Genomic DNA, 19,867 nt, shown 5'->3' with positions numbered 1-19,867 from the left:
GCAAGTGAAGATTAGAACAGCCCCCTTTCGCGGAGCAAAGAAAGCATACAGTGAAATGTTCTAAACTCAGCTAGTTGGTTTACATTCAGCATGATGCACAGCAAAGACAACAACACGGCGCATTTGTCCTGCTCATAACACCTGTCCCGTTGTTTGTGCTGTTCACGCTGTTTACAGAAGAAATCAAGGGCAACTGGGCTTCGGCTTCTCCTTCATCAAGTTGTAAATCGTAGTCGGCTATCGTGTCAGATGCTTGCTGGCTGCGCTAATCTAGTTTACAACATCATGCTAGCTATTAGCAAGCACGACAGTTTTTATAAACAGATACACTTTGCAAACCAGATACATGTCTCTTAACAGGAAGGACAAGCATCAAAAAGCAGTGAAAACCACCTATTTCCAAAATGCCGCTCTTCACTGGAGCTCTCGAATACAGTGAATTAATACCCTTGTGTCTTGGTCTATCAGGCCAAACCTACCTGTATAACAATAAGTTCTGTGTTTTAATACCTATTTCTTTCTTGCACAGCCCAAACATACACTCAAACCTCATTATAACAGTCACACCTGCCCCGAAAATAACTTCGTTATATCCGAAAATTCGTTATAAATGTTTATTTGTAACACTGTATTTATGACAAGACTATTCTTCCTTTACTTCGCTATAACCGATAATTCGTTATATCCGTGTTCGTTATATTGAGGTTTGAGTGTATTTCAATGTTACATCCACTGCACGCTGTGCACCACAATATGCAGTTAGTGGCATTGCAGCACCACATAAATGAAGACTAGACAGCTGTGATGATTGACAGTAAACGGTGCACATACCGAGAGGCCTTTCTTGGATATAAATCTGGAACAGCCGTTCCTTGGGGATCTCGCAGATGAATGCCAGCTCGTCTCCGGGGGCAACCTTTTGCAGGCCCCAGCGATTCAGCTCAGTTGAGAAGCTGCACAATGTGGAAGGAAAATTTGGAGAGAGTTGCTTAAAGTGACAGTTTCTCTACTCTAGCCATAGAAATCAAGTGGTTTCTGGTTAAAAGGTCAGCAATTACAGTCATGGCAGCACGAATCTCGCACATTCTCAGCAATCTTTCAACATGTGTCTTTTTTCTTCAGCTCGAGCACGACCTTTTAGTGTCTCAATATACAACAGACATGTTCAAGCGCAATATTTTCTTTTTCCTTAACAACTGAACGGAATTCTTCGCCTGGAGAATGTTTGTTCATTGCCTATGAATTATTTTTTGTTCATCATTGATATGGGATGTTATCCACTGTCCTGCAATAGCCCCAGTGGGTACACAGTATGTAAAAACAAATAAATTCATTAATCAATAATCAGCTTAATTAGAACATTAAATGTCACAACTATCTTAATAGCAAAATTATTCTGATAGAATCAACCACAAACATCAGAAAAACACAGGAGGCCTCAAATAACGAATGAAATACCACACATCTCTTATTTGATTGACTTCTAGCACTATTAGACACATGCTCGATTAGGCCTCAAGAACTGATATAAAAAAAACTTTAATTTTCAACATATGCATGATGTTAATAAAAGTTGCCAGGAAAATAACAAAAAATGTAATTGATTGCTCTTTTGTGATTGCTCAATTACTTTCATAGGCAAGTAATAGGTCACTGCTATCCCATTTTTAATTGAAGTAACTGTAACCAGATACTTCCTTCTGTGCACAGGTCTTATCAGTACCCTTCGCAGAAGCCATTCACACCAGCTTACAGAGACTGGGAAGCTACGAATACAATGTTTCCACATTACTTTCACAACTTGTCACGAAGCTATAATCGACGCAAGTAAGTTCCCCGCACGCAAGAATGAATAACTTGCTTACTTATAAGAGACATATTTCCAAAGGTAGCCATCTTGCTGAGGCAGCCAGAGGTTGTCGATGTTGCTGAACTGGGCGTTGTCGCCTTCCCAGGTCCACACATTGTCGCCACTCTCAAAACCGCTCGTGAACCACCTGCAGTAGAAGTCCACGTGAAAAACGTGCACAATCGAAACTTGATTCTGCAGTACTGACACTGCTAAACATTTGTAGTTATTTGCTACGTACGTTTCTTATTTCAGTTTGACTAAAAAGTGGTCATTTGGTCGAGTTGGAAATTCCTAACCACCGCGGAGAGTGTACCACAAAAGTACCAAGAAAGGACACAATAAACACCACATTCATTCAACTAAGTTTTGCTTAAAGACGCGAACATTTATACTCAGACATAACGATGAGAAAGATGGAGGCTTGGAATTATCAGAAGTCCTTAAACAAAGAAAAACAGCAAGAACCAATGTTTCCAACATAGGGGGTTGCTCAAACCCTCAAAGGGGTACTAACACCATTTTTCGAAGGTGAGTTTACTCTGCCATACAAATCTTCTGTATACAGAGACAGCTCTGAGCAAAGCTGAGCAAATGCTATTGCTAGATATTTTATTTTTATATTAAAGTCAATTTTACCATGGCGCACCTACCGACATCGACACTAGCTTGACGTCGGGCTACACTACTAATTCTGGTGACTTCACGCAGCAGTCTGGCTAGTTGTGATGACGTCAAATATCAAAACTCCCAAAACGGTCACCTGTGCATTACCAACGAAGCCACGGTGTGGAGTGGCCGTGGAAACATCACGATATCTTGCAAGAGCACGTGACAAGAGACTCATACCGTGTTGCGACGTCAGGGTACAGTAGGAACTGAAACTAGCTTCTTTTAAAAACATACTGCAATTACTTTTTCAGCGTGTATTCACACTTAGCAGCACATTTTCTAGGCTCTTGAGGGCTTCGCCTTTCATTTGATGCAAGAAAATGACAGATGAAAATTTTCGTGTCAGTACTCCTTTAAGAAGAAAAAGCTTTGGACATTCAGCCCCTGGGGTCCAAGAGTTTCAACCTTTCTCGTTCAATGACTTTCAGATACTCATATGAGAACACACAAAACAGGAATCTAATAACATCAGCATGATCAAATAGCAATAACATAGAAACCTCCAACAAAATAATTTTTATAAATACAGGCACATACAAAAAAGTATACAATTAAATTACAGTGATACAATAAGGTAAATCCAGCATACAGCTAATAAGTAAATGGTATAAATTAGCATTAATATTTTAAAACATTGCTATGAAATCTTTTGAGGTCATATTGTCTTCACATATACAATGATGCCGTTAAAGTAATTTTACGTCTTAGGAATAACACTGCATAGCATTTGGTCTGCTGCCGCGTTGGAACAGTAATTATGGTGCTTGGCTGCTGACCCAAAAGATGTGCGTTTGATCACGGCCGCGTTGGTCACATTCCAATGGGGGTGAAATGCTAGAGGCCCGTATAGTCAGATTTATGTGCACACACCCAGATGATCGAAGTTTCCAGAGCATTCCACTATGGCATGCCTGATAATCATATTGCAGTTTTGGCACATAAAACCCCAGCAATCATTGTTATTAAAGGGACACTAAAGCGATAAACGATTTTTCTAATATTAGTAAATTAGTCTTCCACAATCTGCCTTTTTCATTTTCTTGTGCTGCCCTCTGCCGTTTCGGGAGGTGGGCGGAGCTTCGCGGGATGATCCGGGACAACTGAGCTCGCCAGAACAAAAGCCTCAGGGATGGGAGACCCACCCGCAGCGTTTCGTGACTTTCCCGCCAGGGGAAGGGTGCATGCGCCATGGCACCGTGAGAAAGGCGGATTCCAAAACCATCACACTTGCAGCGAGAAGATGCTTGGTAAGCGCGAAAACATGCAAAAGGAAAATGTGGGTGGTGACACCACCACGTTCTTCTACCAAATGCCATGACGTCATAGATTTTGACAGAGTCTACTAGGTCCTATGTACTTTCTAGACAGTAAAAATGAATTACATTGTCCTCTGAGGGCGAAACAGACTTGACATACCAGGTTTCAAAAACTTTGTTGAGCCAATGACGCGAAAATACAAAAAGTACACTTTGAATTCCGTGACATCACGCGTGGTGATTTCAATGCGAAAATTAAAAATTATATTTTGACCTGGGTTTTGTCCTGCATTAATAAACCTATGATAGTTAAATTAACGACATTAGAGTTCTCAAAGTACAATTTATCAACCTAAACCTATTCATTGTTTCACTTTAACGTCCCTTTAACATTTGGTTACCATACTCAGCGAGTGATCGAGACACTAGCCAACAGTCGTGGTGGCACGTATCATATTTATTCTTGGCGAGTTTCCTTTCAGTTGGTTAGCTATACTGTCATTTCTTTACACTCATTCACACAAAATGGAAAAAAAGAAGCCAATACCCCCACACCATGCCCTACCGACATAACTGCACGTGGATAGCTCACCTCCGATGCTGGGGATCGTGCTCTCGCAACCAGTCGACAACAAAGCGGTGCTCTTCAAACGTGTTCACAGAGATCAGCTCGCAGTTGTAGGCCTGGCAGGCCTCCTTGGCACCATCCCGCGTTCGGGGCGGAGATCGGTTGAACTTGTAACATGACTGGCCGTAGTCCACCCATCCGCGGGGACACTCCTGGCCCCACACGGCTAGGCAGACGACACCAAGAACAACGCGCTTTAAGACCATTACCAGCATAGTCACATGTGCAAGCGAATGCCTTCCTGTTTTGCTTTCTTCAACTTGAAGGCAGACGTGTGATTCATGCAGTCACACCTCATCACAAATTGTACACATTAGGAACAGACACTATTATAAAACACCCTGTTGGGCGAGTTGATTATCTATCACAGACGACATTTCTTAGTGCCAAAGTGGAAAAGAAAGGAATTAAGAAGAGAAGAAATAACACATTGCACAGGGTGAGCACTAAACATCAACTGACTGATATGTTTGTTTAATAGCGAGTTCCAATTGTTCAATACAATGCTTGATTAGGGGCGTAGCGGCGGCACGCATGCGCAGGGGGGTCTACTTTCCGTGGCAATTTCTTTCCGAAATAAAGTCAGTTGATGTTTAGCGCTCGCCCTGTGCACTGTGTTATTTCTTCTCTTCTTAATTCCTTTCTTTTCCACTTTTGCACTAAGAAATGTCGTCTGAGACACTATTATAGTTTTAAAAATGGAGCAAGATATCAAAGACTATTTTGTACCAGAAAATTTCGAAGTGTAAGTATTGCATACCACTTCAACTTTATGTCACCAGTTCATCTGACAGCTTAGAAGTTTTGAGTTGATAGACCACACTGTGAGAGAAGTGTTGCAAAACAGTGTTTTGAAACTTCTTATTTACACTTAAGTTTTGTCACACTCTTTCACTGTGCATGAATGAAAGCAGGGGAATCGATCAAGGGGCCTGCTTTTTGTTACACGCAACCATACGGCTTTGTATGGTTCTTTTGCTGTGTAGTTCTATATCTTGAATGCAAGGTTCCTTTCTACTGGGTGGCATTAACAAGGGGGCTTCGGTTTTCATCAAACAAGCTTGTTGCATTTTGTCTGCATTTGTACACATCCTGATGATTGTTGTAATCAAATATCCTGACCAGCTTCCCTCAGGGCTTGGTAATCATGCACAATACCTTCTGTGATAGCAGCATTGGAGCATGCGAGACGTGTTCCCCTGTGTGTTCTGATATCCTACACAAGCAAAACATTCCTTCAGCTGGCAAGTTCCTGTGAAATTAGATGGGTCTACCAGTGGCGTAGATGGGTCGATGGGTTTACCAGTGGGGGGGGGGGGGGGCACCCCCCCGAAATTTTTTTTGCTATGGCATACAGAGCCCAAAATGATTCTTGACCAGATCTGCCTGCCCAGCCCCCACTTCAAATCAAGGAGGTGCCCACCCCGAAAAAAATTTCTGCCTATGCCCCTGGGGTCTACTAGCATAACAAATGAAAGGAGAGAAAGATACTGAAAGAATTCAAACACAGAAGGAGCAGATGAGATGACAGATAGCAGTAACTTCTAAGCACCATGCATGCATTCATGGCTACCCTCGCTCACTTTAGCTTGTGCTATGCTAGTATTTCAAGATAGCATAGTAAAAACCCACATCATATCTCTAAATGGGTGAACAGATATCACTGTACGACTATGTAGTGCCACTAAGCTGGGCTGTCATCTGATAATTCCCAACTTCCACTATGCTGCTGCTAACACAATTAGATCAAATAACCATAGGCTATTTATTTTACTGTTTATTCTGCATTCCCGAAAACCAACAATCAGTATGTAGTAGCCTTCTCCTCTCGGACACAAACCCTTCATTACATGTAGTGGTCACGTTCGATAGATAGTCTAATGTCCCTTCGAGCATCTACAAATGCAGCGGCATCATAAGGCAAAATCAAAGAAACAAACAAGGCTTCAGAGTTTCCTTCATTCAGTGTCTTGCAGTTGTTGTCTCTCAAAAATGCTAATTAATGAACACGTGCATAGAGCAGCCTAGCACAATGACTCTGTGAAAATAACAGTCGACTGACATTTACAAACCAACCACGAAAGTTTCCAGAGCATGACATTCGCGAAAAGGTTAGTTGTCCACACAACTTAATCTCGATACCAGGAAGTTCAGCTAGCAAATTGAGTGCTTGGAAGTCAATCATTCTGCGTACCTCTTCGTAGAACTGTGCTCACATCAAGCAAAGAAATCTCACTAAGTGTTCTTATGTGGATGCATTCTCTGAAGCATGGAAAAATACCATTCAAAAAACGCCAGGCCTGCGCTGAAACCACAGCACAGTCACAGCGAAAGCTGGAAGAGCGGCGTTTCTAGAGCCCGTTGTAAGCTCTCTTGGGGCTACAAGTAGACTAGAAAGGTACCCACTACGCCATAAATCACAATTTTGTGAAGTTGGGAAGCACCTACTAAGCCATTATTCGTCATTCTGCGGAGAAGCGAGGCACCAGCTACACGTCTGTAAGGCATTATGTGCACTTTGTTGACGCGACAACTGATGACGATGAAGAATTATGGCTCAGCCATTTGTAATGGGTTGGAAGCTTTAAACGGCCCACCGGTTATGTAATTTGCATTGGGTGACGCCCGCTCGCTATTTCCCTCTCCCGTCATGCTGTATAACATACGTTGACGTGGGAGAGAGACGGGGGGGGGGGGGGCAGAACTTTACTGAGACCCCGAGGAAATGGATCATGCGCTCATGGGCTTCCTTGGCAAGCAATCCAAGTGCACTTGCGAGGAACCCACTACGCTATAAAGCATTGTAATTTTACTGAGACCCCGAGGAAATGGATCTGCGCTTATAGGCTTCCTTGGCAACCAATACAAGTGCACTTGCGAGGAACCCACTACGCTCTAAATCATTCTAATTTTTGAGAAGTAGGGCAGCAGGCACTCTGCCATTTTTCGTCATTTTACGGAGATCCGTGGTACCTGCTAAACGCATGTAAGGCATTATGCGCACTTTGTTGATGCTGTGCCTGATGACGACGAAGAATTATGATAGAGATCTTTGTAATGGGCTGGAAGCATTTCACAACCTACTCGTTGCGCAATTCGCATTGTGTGACGCCTGGTTACAGAATTCGCGTTGTGCGACGCTTGATGCTTATTTTACTTTTCTACCACGCTATATTGCATATGCTAATGTGGTTCCTTCCCGACATGAAGCCTGTATAGGACCTTTTTGCAAAGCAGTTTCAAGCACCGGCATGGCTCAGAGGTTGAATACTGGGCTCCCACGCAGAGGGCCCAGGTTCGAACCTCGTTCCAACCTGGAATTTTTTTCTTATTTCGTTTCTTTTTTTCTTATTTCAATCGATACTGGTTACGGACACCGGCGGTGGCGGCGGTAGCGGCGGACAACTACGGCGCCAAAAACGGCCGGTGAAATGATCTCAAACAGCTTTCGCTGTAAAAATGGGTCAAGCAAGCTAGGAGACAAAAACTCTACAATGCTAGCCGCTGCATGTTTAGAAGTATTAATTAAGGCTATTACACTGAAAAGAACAAGACAGGATCAACAGAACATTAATCAGCAACCGACAGCCTTCATTCAACACTGTCCCGTTCAGTAATGCTGGGGATGGCTTGTGACAAGTGATTCAGAACCTCTGCCAACACAAAGTGCGAATGCAGAGGACAAACGTAACATCCAATAGCCTGGCAAAAGGATAAAAATTTCATGGTTCAGAGTACATTTATTTATCTTAATTACTCCCCCACTGGGACACTGATGTTTACAGGAAAGTTCTAATGAGTTGGAGCCCACACAGCACATGTCCCCAGAACATCACCAGCAATTTGCCGCTTGCTATCATCGAAAACAAAAAAAAAGAAAGTACAATCACTGCACTTCACTGGTGTTAGCATATGGAGCAGAAATTGAGCTTACAAAAAAAAGTTAGGTAAGTTAACCATTCAAGGAGTAACAAAATGAAAAGTGTTAGCCATAACATTAAAAGACATGCAGAAAGCTGTGTGGATTACATAGCAAATGAGGGTAGCTGATGTCCTAGTTGACATTGAAAAGGAAAAAAGGAGCTTGGCGTGCTATGATATGTATAGAACTGAAGATAACTGGTGATCTATTAGAGTGACATAATGGGAAGCACAGGAAAAGATAGTAGAGAATTATGAGACATGGTGAAACTAGCAAGCTTGCAAGCGAGCATAAGATCGGCTCAGACTGTACAAAACAGGCACATTATATATCGATAAGAGAGTCCTTCATCCTGCAATGGAAATAAATACTGATAATAATGATCATTTGAAGTGTATGGCCACATTCATAAAAGGTGGCACACTTGCTTCTGTAATATTGAACGTGCTAGCATTGTCAATAGGAATGTACCCTAGTTTACACGTTGTAAACTACATTACCAGCACCTTTCTTGTTGATACAACTCTAATGAATGTGTCCTCTGCAGTGGCTTCGTGATTATGGCGTTTTGCTCACGGATACGGGGTGGCAGGTTCAATTTCTGATCATGCATTTTGATGGGGACACAATGCGAAAATGCTTGCGCACTTCAATTTAAGTTGTCGAAATTAATCTGGCACCTCACTTCGACCTACCAACACACACACACACACACACACACACACACACACACACACACACACACACACACACACACACACACACACACACACACACACACACACACACACACATGTATACAAGGGCGAATTCTATACATATGCTTGTATGAAATTAATACGGGTGTGACAAGATGAACTTCCGATCGCGATCAAGATTGATAAGTATCGAATTACTCGTCCGCGAATGGCTTCCTTCCGCAGCTTGCGCAAATTAACCAATCGGGAACCAGAAGTTCGACTGCAACTAAAAGTGCACCGTGTGACAGCCGTATGTGTTGCCCCACCGATCAACCAATCTAGAAACCAATCAATATTTCCTTGCGAAGAAGCAACAAGAAACTACCACTTGTTGACTGCACGACTTCACGCAACCGACAAAGTACGATCACACGGCGCGAAAAGCTAGCGCCCGCGATCAAACAGTTCCGATTAATTTCCGAGATGCGCATCTCATCATCCTCAAGCGCCTTTCCCAAAGGGAGCCGGTGTGACCTCCATACTTTAATTGTTTACGTGATGAGCGCGCATCGCTTTGGGCGTAGCTGACGATGCCATCAACGCAGTCCACGCACGAGCCCTACCGCGCAAATAGTTTGAACGGGCACGCAAGAATATGTACTACGTGCCGCGACACAAATCGAAGCAACATCCTCGTAGTAAGTTGCTACGTACGCGCGTTATCGTAGCGCGCTAATTTATTCCCGTTCAAACGCCAGCGGCCTTTTCTAATTCCTGACTCAAGACGGCACAAGCTTGACACGAAGGGAGTTCCCCACACAGCGAGAGCGAATAGTTCAAATACACCGCACTGACACCGAGCGCCTATTGTTTTCGCGAGTAATTTACTCCGAGAAACGGGGTGTGTGTGTGTGTGCTCCGGCCGTTGAGTCAACGTTTTGAGAGAGGTGACACACACATCGAATAGAAGTGTGCATACTTACCGCTTGCGAAGAATAAACATAGAAGGCCGAGCCTCGCCGCCTCGGTGGTAGCCATCTGAAGGGTGTAACGAGAAGTAGCCGGTTATGTGACTACTCAATCAGCCGGAGCGGCTCAACGGGCGAATCATCGGGTTACCACTTCCGAAAAAGCATGCCACAACATTCCTCCTGTAGCGTGGCGGACGCCACAAACTAAAACACGACGACGAGCTTGAGATGGGATATCTTCTCGTGCTAACAACACAATCGGCATAAGATGCGCGATCACTTACGGCTGAGGCGGTTCAGTTTTTGTTGTTTCGTCGCTGTCACGTAGACATAACTTCTCTTTTTTCCCCCACTTTACGGTGTCCTCGCAGTAGCGACCGACCACACCTCGTCACTCAGAGCATCCGCAAGCGTAAAAATTCAAAATACCACCTTGCGCCACCTGTCAGGTACGCTCGCAAACGACGCTGCTATTTGTTTGGTGATCTCATTGCCGCCTACGCCACCTGTTGCGTCACGCAGCGTTACGTACTCGTAACGTGTCGATTGCGCCGTTATTGTGATCGTTTCAAAAGAACGAAGCTTCTAGCAAAATATACGAAGCCAATTTCTCGAAGTTGAGCGTGTAAACGCTAACGCGGAGACCATGGTGGAAGTCATAGACGGAGCGCCACTTTTGAAATGCGCTTCCGCACGTTCGTTGCCTGGGTTACGATTAATGACAACAAAACATTGGAACGTGCTCTTGTTGGGCGATAAAATAAAGCACGCTGTAGCGCAACGCAGCCCAAAGCATGGCGTCAGTGAGAACTCTGGTCGAAGCAGTTTCGGAAACGATATTCCCCGGCCTGCACCTCAGCTGCAGCAGATCAAGGGCGATTGCCGTAAAGCACGGTAAGAATTTAGTATTACGTAAAGCTGTACTCAGTGAACGGCAACCTGCAGAGTTGCACCGTCGCACGTTGCCGCTGTGCCTGTGACATTCTCTTGTGTATTGCGCATTCTAAAGAAACGATCGAGTACACCCTTTGGGGTGTAATATTCCACCAACAATCGCCACCTGGCTTGCTTGCGTTTTCTTTTCTTGAAAACTGTGCGCTCGCTACTTACCTGTCAAGAATGTTATGTCAACCCAAAGTACACACGCCGATTGTGGACTGAAACTACCGGGCATGCGTCGTTATACGGCCCGCACACCAGATATCGCGAATGATTATGGTTAACCACAGTACGCCCCAATAACAGTTGCACCCTTTGAGGAGTTTTTTGTCACACAACAAAAACTCCTCAAAAGGTGGAACTGTTATTGGGGTGTATTATTTTTCAACACAGTTCGCCGCAACTCGAAGCGTAACCAATGTTTTCAACACCACAGTTCTTCTTTGAGTGGCGACGACAAGATACAATAGATGTTTTGAATATCTCGCTGGATGTAAATGTGGTACTTTTCTAACCAAAATCAACAAGTCACTTGGGTACGTAATGCAAAACAACATTTTAACAATACCAGCTATAAAGGGCGAGACGGACGGTACGATTTTTCATGCGATTCGACGTCCGACACGGCGGAGGGGAAACCGGAATGGTGACCTTTCATAGCATCGTACAGCCACCATTCCCTCTCCCCCACCGCGGCGTCGGCCGTCGGATCGCATGGAAAATCGGACCGTCTGTCCCCCGCTTAAGTCTGACGAGAAGTTCAGCGTTTTTGTTAATTTGATCTCCTTTCTTCATCAGAAGCTAGGTCAAAAGCTATACAAATGCATTGCGATAAATATTTCAATTGACGTCATTTTTCCGTTATGCCAACAGGTCTTGTGTGACCCAATCAAATATTTGTAACAAGTTTAACGCTACTGCAAAGTACGCGCTGTGGCTCTGTTGCTTTATAGAATATGCATACACTCGAACCAAGGGAGCGAAGACAAAAGCGATACAGGAGATACGGTACTGCGTCTATAGCAGGGGCGTAGGCAGATTTTTTTATTGGGGGGGGGGGGGGGCACCTTCTTGATCTAAAGTGGGGGCCGGGCAGGCAGATATGGTCAAGTGTCATTGTTTGCTCTGTATGCCCTGGCAAAAAGAAATTTCGGGGAGGGGAGCATGGGCCCGGTGTGCCACCCCTTGGCTACGCCACTGGTAGCTTTTTCTCGTTTAGTTATGCTTCTCTGATAAAAAAATCTCGGTGGGTTATTTAGCTAAAAAACGATCGTATAAATGATCCTCGAAACACTACTTATATGTGGTATGTACTCGTATTTTTCAGGTGAGGAACTGTTGACCAGCTTGCCGCTGCAAATGGCCGTCTACTTCAATCTTTTCTACTCTCCACTGTGGCTCGTATCCCGCTGTCTCGCCTTCTACATCAAGGTGTCTATCATTATGCACACATCTCCACGCACACAGTCTCGCACTACTTGTTGCAAAGCGTATGAGGTCCCTTTTACAACTGCGTGCCTTCTCAAATAGCAATTTATATCGAAAGTACACACACACGCACACACACACATATATATATATATATATATATATATATATATATATATATATATATATATATATATATATATATATATATATATATATATATATATATATATATATATATATCTTGAGGAGTGCTGTATAATCGAATTATAGCGCTGTTTTGGCGTTAAAGCGTCGCTCATATGTACTACTGACGTTCCGGCACATAATTCTAATTCGTAACTTACGGGAACACCTTATGCAAATAATCGGCACACTGCTTGCAGCACGTGTCTTCCTGGAACAACCGATCCGAAAGTAAAGGCAAAAAAGAATGGGAAAAAAAAGCGATCTGTCTTATTTGTTTATTTTTGCTTAATGTTCATGATTTGTTCTCGCACGAAACCCAACCTAGCTCTTTCTATGTATTATTATTATTATTAGTAGTAGTAGTAGTAGCATTAGTATTATTACGCGCCGCCTCTCCTCGCATGCAGGGGCGTAGCCAGAAATTTTTTTCAAGGGGGGGGGGGGGGGTTGAACCCCCCAACACCCCCCCCCCTTGGCTACGCCCCTGCTCGCATGCGTGCATGCGCGCACGTCGAAGCTAGCTTCACCACGATACCGGTGTTTCTGAGGAGAAGCCCACTTCACTTCCTCCCTTGGAAGCATTCGCCTTTGCGCGGTAGGGAGCGTTACGGCTAGACGTACGGCGAGCGTCTTTGCTAACTAGTTAATTAAAAGCATAAAATGAAGAAACCGCCGGATCATGATTGACATTAAAAGTGAAGCGATAGCTTCCCTGTGGAGACCTGCGCTGAGACATGCTGCGCACAACGTGTTTGACCTTATGCAACAACGTACGGTGCTGTGACGTTGCACTGTATCCGGCATCGGCTCGCGTTACCAACCACAAAGAAATTCATGCTGCCGGGAACACACGTTACCCATTGGTGTACAGGTCGGCTCATCACGTCCGAGCCTTTGACTACACGTCTCCAGGATGGGCCCACTTTATTTGGACAGGCAGCCGTCCACGCAGCGTAGAGAGAAGAGAAAATAATAATAATTAAAAGGCTTCGCTTCAGTATAAATCCGTTTACATAATCGGAAGGCTAACTGTCCGCGGTATCTGGTGCTGTGCGTACCGCTTACTAGATGCTTACATGTTTGCTGTATCTGGTAGTATCGTGTAACGCGTGTGGTTGGGAGTGGTGAGAGACTGTCATCGATTGAACATAAATGAACGCAGTCGTCTCGGTACGCTTCTCTTGATCCATCTCAGTTTACCACCTCCGTCTCTGATCTGCGCGCTCCGCCACCTGTCGCTCACGCAGCAGACCATCTCGGCGGCCATCTTGATTATGATGACAGCCGTGGAACCAGCACGGCTCTACCTGGGCTACGCAGGAAACCTTGGGGAGGAGGTAAGATAGCTTACGCGCATGTGAGCGTCCATGAGACTATTAGCCCCGAGAAGTTGGGGTGTCGCCACCTGGCGGGAGGCGTGGATGAGGTCACGGCAAGGACTCTTCGACGCCCGCCGTGACGCACCGGCATATCGCGCGCTTGCTTCGTTCGCTGTTCCGCTGTTTACGTTCGCCTTTTTCCTGTCACAAGCTTCAGATGAATGACGAAAACAGCATCGATAATGTTCCTATTAAAACGACGAAAAGTTATATGCATTTTTTCTTCACAGTCCCCAACGGTGTCCGCGCGCCGTCGTGCACACTTTGAAAGGGGTGATCGGGTTTGTCGTGCTGCTAACTTCTGGGATCGGTCTGATTACCGACCACAGCAGCCGCATTCCGAAGGGTGTGAAAAGCAACATTCCTCTGCTTAGATACAGGAGCACGTTAAATAATTCGAGGCGGTCAAAACTAATCTGCAGCGTGTCTCACACTCATGTCGTGGTCTTGACACGCAAGACATTATTAGGTTGCGTTGTTCACGGGCGATTCCTTTAAAAAATATGATGGCTTCGCCTCCACAAGTGTTATTTGCATCGGACGCATCCGGTATCGGTGGACAGCGTTCTTGCCGGCGTGGCAAGCCCCGCGCACGATTACGAAAGCGACTGAGCTTCGCAAAATATCTCGAGAGCGCTCGCCCGAGAATACCGCCGCAGTTGTTGTGTTTGTTTTTCTTGTGTACTCGCTCACTCATCATGTTGTTTAGTTTCACGTTTTTCTCGCAATAATTTCGGGCTTGACTTCACAACATAAAAATGTTGAGGTTAATTGCGGAAACTCCTTATTGCTGTCAGAATGTGTATTCATGCAGCATCGTAGCAACGGCGCTGTTACGCTTTATTAAGTACTAGTTTATATAGCCAGCTGGTAAATTAATGTTCTTTGCATTTGAGATACCCCTGATCATCATCAACCTTAATGTGGACATGACGTTCGAGACCATTAATTCACTCATTAAGGCGAAGGACGTTTAATTAATACGTGAAAAAAAAAAAAAAATACGTGGGCCACGTCACTGAGAGTGCCATCGAGACAGTTCAAAACGCTCATTTCGACTTTCAGGCGTTTGTTTTGCACGCGATTGCTATCAACAGTGCTCCCACGTGAATTTAACATTACCGCATGTGACCCGGCGGTTGATCGGACCAGCAGTTCAGCTAATCAGGGTATACGTCCACATAATACCAGACGAGCGTTGAGAAGAAATGTTTACATAATCCAAGTATACTAACACCTCAGAATTTCCGAAACCATTGTGTGTGGCAGTATTATTTTGTTTAATGTTCCGGATGTAATAAGTGATTTGTTTTGATAGACAGATTCATCTAAAGTCTCCTGCAGCAGAAAGCGCAATTCTGTCAAATCACCTAGATAATCTGCAAAGCCAGACATAACTTGTGCGATAAACCACAATGTAGTTAGTGAACTGAAAACGTCCTAATTTAACTTTTAATCTTCGGGACGCGTGTTCTAACAGTGGAGTCTACGCCAAGTTGTAATGAAGTTCGAACCATTAGCGTAAATTATGTAGCACCAATGTCTTGGAGTACGCGGCGAAAACAACGAATGTCTTGCTCTCGTGCATCACCATTCTCACGGTGAATCTTCAGTTCGGACGGGAATTCGCCCATTATAAGCTATATTATCCAAACTTTCTCAGCTTACTAAACGTTCGCTATTAATGGAAACTTCCACCTTCTACCTTGGGAAATCTTCATCTCAAGAACGAGCAGTAATCACCACCGGATCGCGAAAGAGCGGGCACGCGGCGAGCGCAGAAAAAGGCGAGCCTCGGCTGTACCACGGCAAGCGAGTGACATGTCCATAGAGCCAATGGGGACGAAAATTTGGACACGATGGTAGCGCCGTCTGGATTCTAACGGTAGTTGCAAAAACAATTAAAAATGTTATCTTGCTCTCAACAGAAAAAGCTTTTATCATTTTTCACATGCAATTTAGTTTTAAGAACTACGAATATTGTTTGTAGATTTTATAGCTGTGTATAAAATGAAATATGTTTGAAACGCACAAGGGCGCTTTGATATGGCGGCTGGCGTTCCGCATAGCAGACGATGCCGTCGTCGTCTGCTTCTGCGTCGCCGCTGTCCCCCGCTTGCTCCGGCAGCCTCCTCTCCACCCTACCTGAATTTTTCTCGTTTCCATAATGTACACTGTAGTCAATTACTCATTAGGTACTCACAAGTATCTTACATACTTACTTTAGTAGGGCAGTACTGCCGCATACAGGCCGAGCGAAATGAGAACGCTGATCACACAAACTTGCTGCAATAAATTATTTTATTGCGACTGCATCGATGGTTACACAAAATGAAGGACACGTAAGTAGCGTTTTAGCATGTATACCAGCGAATAACATGCATGCATAAGCGTTTATATGCAAAAAAAATACGTACTACGCATAGCCCCACCACAGATGTCCGGAGCACAGAAGCTGTCCAGCGTTGGATGATAAATAGATCCAACTGCACGAAGCCTTCGCTGGTATAAGAAAGGTATACCGCTAAAGTCCCTGCACTTCTGCTGCTCAAGATGTCGCACCACTTCGTTCACAGTATTCAGCAAACTGTCTGTAACTGATATGAACATACCCGCGTCCCTTTCACGGCCACCAGTGCGGCGTGACTTCTGTTTTCTGGTTTGCGCTGCCACAAAAGTGCGTCACTTTGAAATCTTTTTAGCCTTCGCGCTATACACGCTTCTGACAGCATAAAATTAAATGTGAAACGGTTTTTTGTCCATATTGACCTGAAGTCTTACAAATAAAATCGGCGAAAAAAAGGCTTAGACGGCGTTTCGATTACCGCTGCCGGCGGTGCGCTGTCGTCGTTTCGATGGGGGCGACACCTGAAGGCCCGGACGCGAAGCTCGCATCATGCCACCGGCTTGACCACGGCCCCAGAGTACCCAGAGCAAGCGAGTCCTTGCCGTGACGTCACATCGCCGCGACTGCCGCGCCGCCAGTGTTCGTTCTCGGGGCTAATAGGTAAACTAGCCTGAAGGCGGTGAAAGACGGAGGCACAACTTGGCGCTGTGGCTTATGCCTGACGTGCAGGAGTGGTGGTCTTGGATTCCGGTAGACTGTTGATTTGAACGACGCTTATTTCTGCTATTCATAAAGGAGCACGACGCAATATTGTGGGAGGGAAGGGGAGGTACAAACCCCTTTATAGAGTCACGGTATGGTGGACAATTTTACGCCCTTATAAGGGTGCTTTGATTTGTTCCATGGCGAACACCTTTACGCTTGGTGCAAACTTCCTTTAGAGTGTACGGTAGACAATTCTACGCCCTCGTAAGGGTGCTTTCACTTGTTCTCTGGCGAACACCCTTACGCAGCTACGCTTGATGGTGTAAATTGAGGAATCGTTCTTCTGTGGCACCCCTGGTGACCACAAAGTCCAAGAAAGTGCGAGCTAGGGCTTTCGAGCGCCGACGGAATCCTACTAGTTACGGCCCTCACTCTTTTTTCGCAGAAGACAATTTTACACCCCAAAGGGTACTCTTGTTCGTCATGGCTTTCAGAAATATTTGTGGTGTAGCTGAGAACATGAAAGAAAACCGAGAGAAGACGGGATAGGACGCCAGAATATGACTAGGATAGGGATAGGAATAGCGCCAGGATAGGGATAGGGCGACAGGATCTGCGCCTTATCCTGTCTTCTCTCATTTTTTCTTTCTTGTTATCAGTTGCGCCACAAATATTTCGTTAAGCTATCCACCAATTCTCGCCCAATTGTTACTCTCTGCGAAGGCTTTCGAGCGCCTAGAAGGAATCTGGCCACGTGGCACGTTTCACCGCGTGCTCTCTGGGTTCGAAACATTACAACAGGAACTGCGGGTAAACGTGCTGCAGATGCCGGCGCTGGCGGGCTTCTGGCTGCTGAGCGTGCTGCTGCAGCTGCCCCTGCTGGCCTTCCTCGCTCTGGGCGGCGCCCGTCCTCTGCCTCTGGAGCGCGCCGTCGACCTGCCGCTGGCGCTGATGCTGGCCACGCAGGTGGTCGTGGCCTTCGGCGTCATCCGCCGCGTGACGCGCAGCCAGGCGCGACGCTTCCTGCGACAGGCGGCCACGTCCTCCGTGGAAGCGCTCGAGCAGCACCTCGACTGAAGTGTGTGGACCGCTAGGGGCACTCCTTGCTGTGCTTGACTGGGGTGCCTCGATGCTATGCTTGACTAACGCCTGACCGAAATTCGGGCACGGCCGCTCGATAAACGCTTATACCGAGTGATCAGGTGTGAACGGTGAAGCGTGGTGATCAGGAGGAATTGTTCCAGCTGGATTGAAATGGGGTAGAGATCAGGTGTGAATGGTGAAGCGTGGTGTTCAAGAATTGTTCCAGCTGGATTGAAATGGTAGTGTGAACCAGTGGCGTAGGCAGAAATTTTTTTCGGGGGGGGGGGGGGGGGGAGGGCACGCCCTTGATCCGACATGGGGTCCCGGCAGGTAAGTGTGGTCGAGTGTCATTTTGGGCTCTGTATCCCATGGGAGAAAAAAATTTCGGGGGGCGGGGGGCACGCGGGCCCGGTGTGCCACCCCCCGGCTACGCCACTGGTGTGAACAGCGCAAAACCGACTATGAAAAGACGGCTGTGGAGAGTGAAACCAGCACTCTTCACCCTTCTGCCTTTCCCCTAAGTCGATTTTGCTCTCCTCACACCCCCATCACGTACTACAACCAACCTGCACAGGCTTCTAGTCTGGGACTGACATAATTTGAATTGGTCATCTCAGCCTGTTCTGAATGAAATTGTACATTCAACTTGTTGGCAACAGTTGAACATATTTCAGCGTGGACACATCACACTTGCTGCGGCATTGCCTAGTGGCTCGGGGATTCAATGTCATCACGCCACTTAAGCGAAAGTTGGTGTGCAAGACTAACCCAGTTAATGGACATGACTGAATGGGATCTCATGTGGCATGTTCCTCTCTTACATTTGGGAAGCCAACTGGGACATTATGATGTCACCAGATAAGTGTGGCAATATTTTCACCACATCTCATCGCAGGCTTTCAGGTCAACTCATCAGCAAACACAATTTTATGACTACTGCTACTCGCCTTGTCCAGTGCTTGTTCCTGGTGGTCCCAACCAATTTCAACCTACCTATCCTAAATGTAGAGATTATGAGGCGAGTCTGTTGGCCATAGCTGAAATATTTCATCGAATAAGTATTTCTAGAGGTGCTTCTGAACTGTTCCAGCTGGTGGCAAAAAAATTAAGTTGGAAATAATAATTTTTCCAACAGGAAACTCGTTACAGACCTGCCAGCAATGCTACATTATTTCCTCAAAGTAGTATTACAGTGAATGGGTGCCAGATAACACATACTAGCAACACCTGCGATAGATGATTGTGCCAACCTTCTCTGTTATGGACAACTGACAGCTAAACCGTTGCGACTTTTATGCTTTAACGACTATGTACATCTGTCTAATATACACTGAATCAAATTCTCCACTGTGATGAATAATTAATGCCAGTGTCCCTACTTGTCACTAACTATAGCACCACTTCAAAATGAGCATGCAAGTTCCACACAAATTGTTATTATACTAATGCAGAAATCTATAAGAGCGATATGCTCTAAAGAAGAATGTTCACCGTTGCTTGAAGTGTATATGAGGTCTGGTACCTCTGTCGTGCACATACACATGAAGTCATCGATTCCCTCTTGACTTTTCAAGGAAATAAAGACCTTGAATGATTGATGAATTCAGAGGGAACTAGCCCCACATCATTGCAATTGCAGCTGATTGAACGATGTGTGCTCAAAGTTAGGCATGCATGTTGATGAGCATGCTTGCTGAAGTGGAGCCCCACAGGCAGAACAGGATGAAACAATATGGCGGCTGCAGTGCTGTCTCATTGCTTCAATGGGCACTGTTGCACCTCACATTGATGCCCCATCATGACAGTGTGCTTCGATGAG

The 19,867-nt window shown here is 45.3% G+C and overlaps 2 protein-coding genes across 2 annotated transcripts in view; one reads left to right on the top strand and one right to left on the bottom strand.

The window, feature by feature from the left end:
• LOC119372091 (contactin) overlaps positions 1-10,426 on the bottom strand; it is a 56,648-nt gene extending 46,222 nt beyond the window's left edge. The window contains exons 1-5 of the mRNA XM_037642549.2: positions 10,263-10,426; positions 9,991-10,045; positions 4,370-4,571; positions 1,866-1,997; positions 832-953 (exon numbers count right to left, since the gene is read on the bottom strand). Of these exons, the coding sequence (XP_037498477.1) occupies positions 832-953; positions 1,866-1,997; positions 4,370-4,571; positions 9,991-10,045 (511 nt within the window). The 5' untranslated portion in view covers positions 10,263-10,426. The remainder of the gene's footprint in view (positions 1-831; positions 954-1,865; positions 1,998-4,369; positions 4,572-9,990; positions 10,046-10,262) is intronic.
• Positions 10,427-10,719: 293 nt separating this feature from the next.
• Positions 10,720-18,298, top strand: LOC119372680 (transmembrane protein 17-like). Its single transcript, XM_037643126.2, has 5 exons — positions 10,720-10,872; positions 12,245-12,357; positions 13,767-13,871; positions 17,791-18,167; positions 18,236-18,298. Exons 1-4 carry the CDS (start codon positions 10,773-10,775, stop codon positions 18,040-18,042), a joined length of 570 nt encoding a protein of 189 aa, XP_037499054.1. The 5' UTR covers positions 10,720-10,772; the 3' UTR covers positions 18,043-18,167; positions 18,236-18,298.
• Positions 18,299-19,867: the final 1,569 nt, after the last annotated feature.

Source organism: Rhipicephalus sanguineus, chromosome 10, assembly GCF_013339695.2.
Source record: "Rhipicephalus sanguineus isolate Rsan-2018 chromosome 10, BIME_Rsan_1.4, whole genome shotgun sequence".
Taxonomy (NCBI): Eukaryota; Metazoa; Arthropoda; class Arachnida; order Ixodida; family Ixodidae; genus Rhipicephalus; species Rhipicephalus sanguineus.
This window is presented reverse-complemented; position numbering and strand designations above follow the sequence as displayed.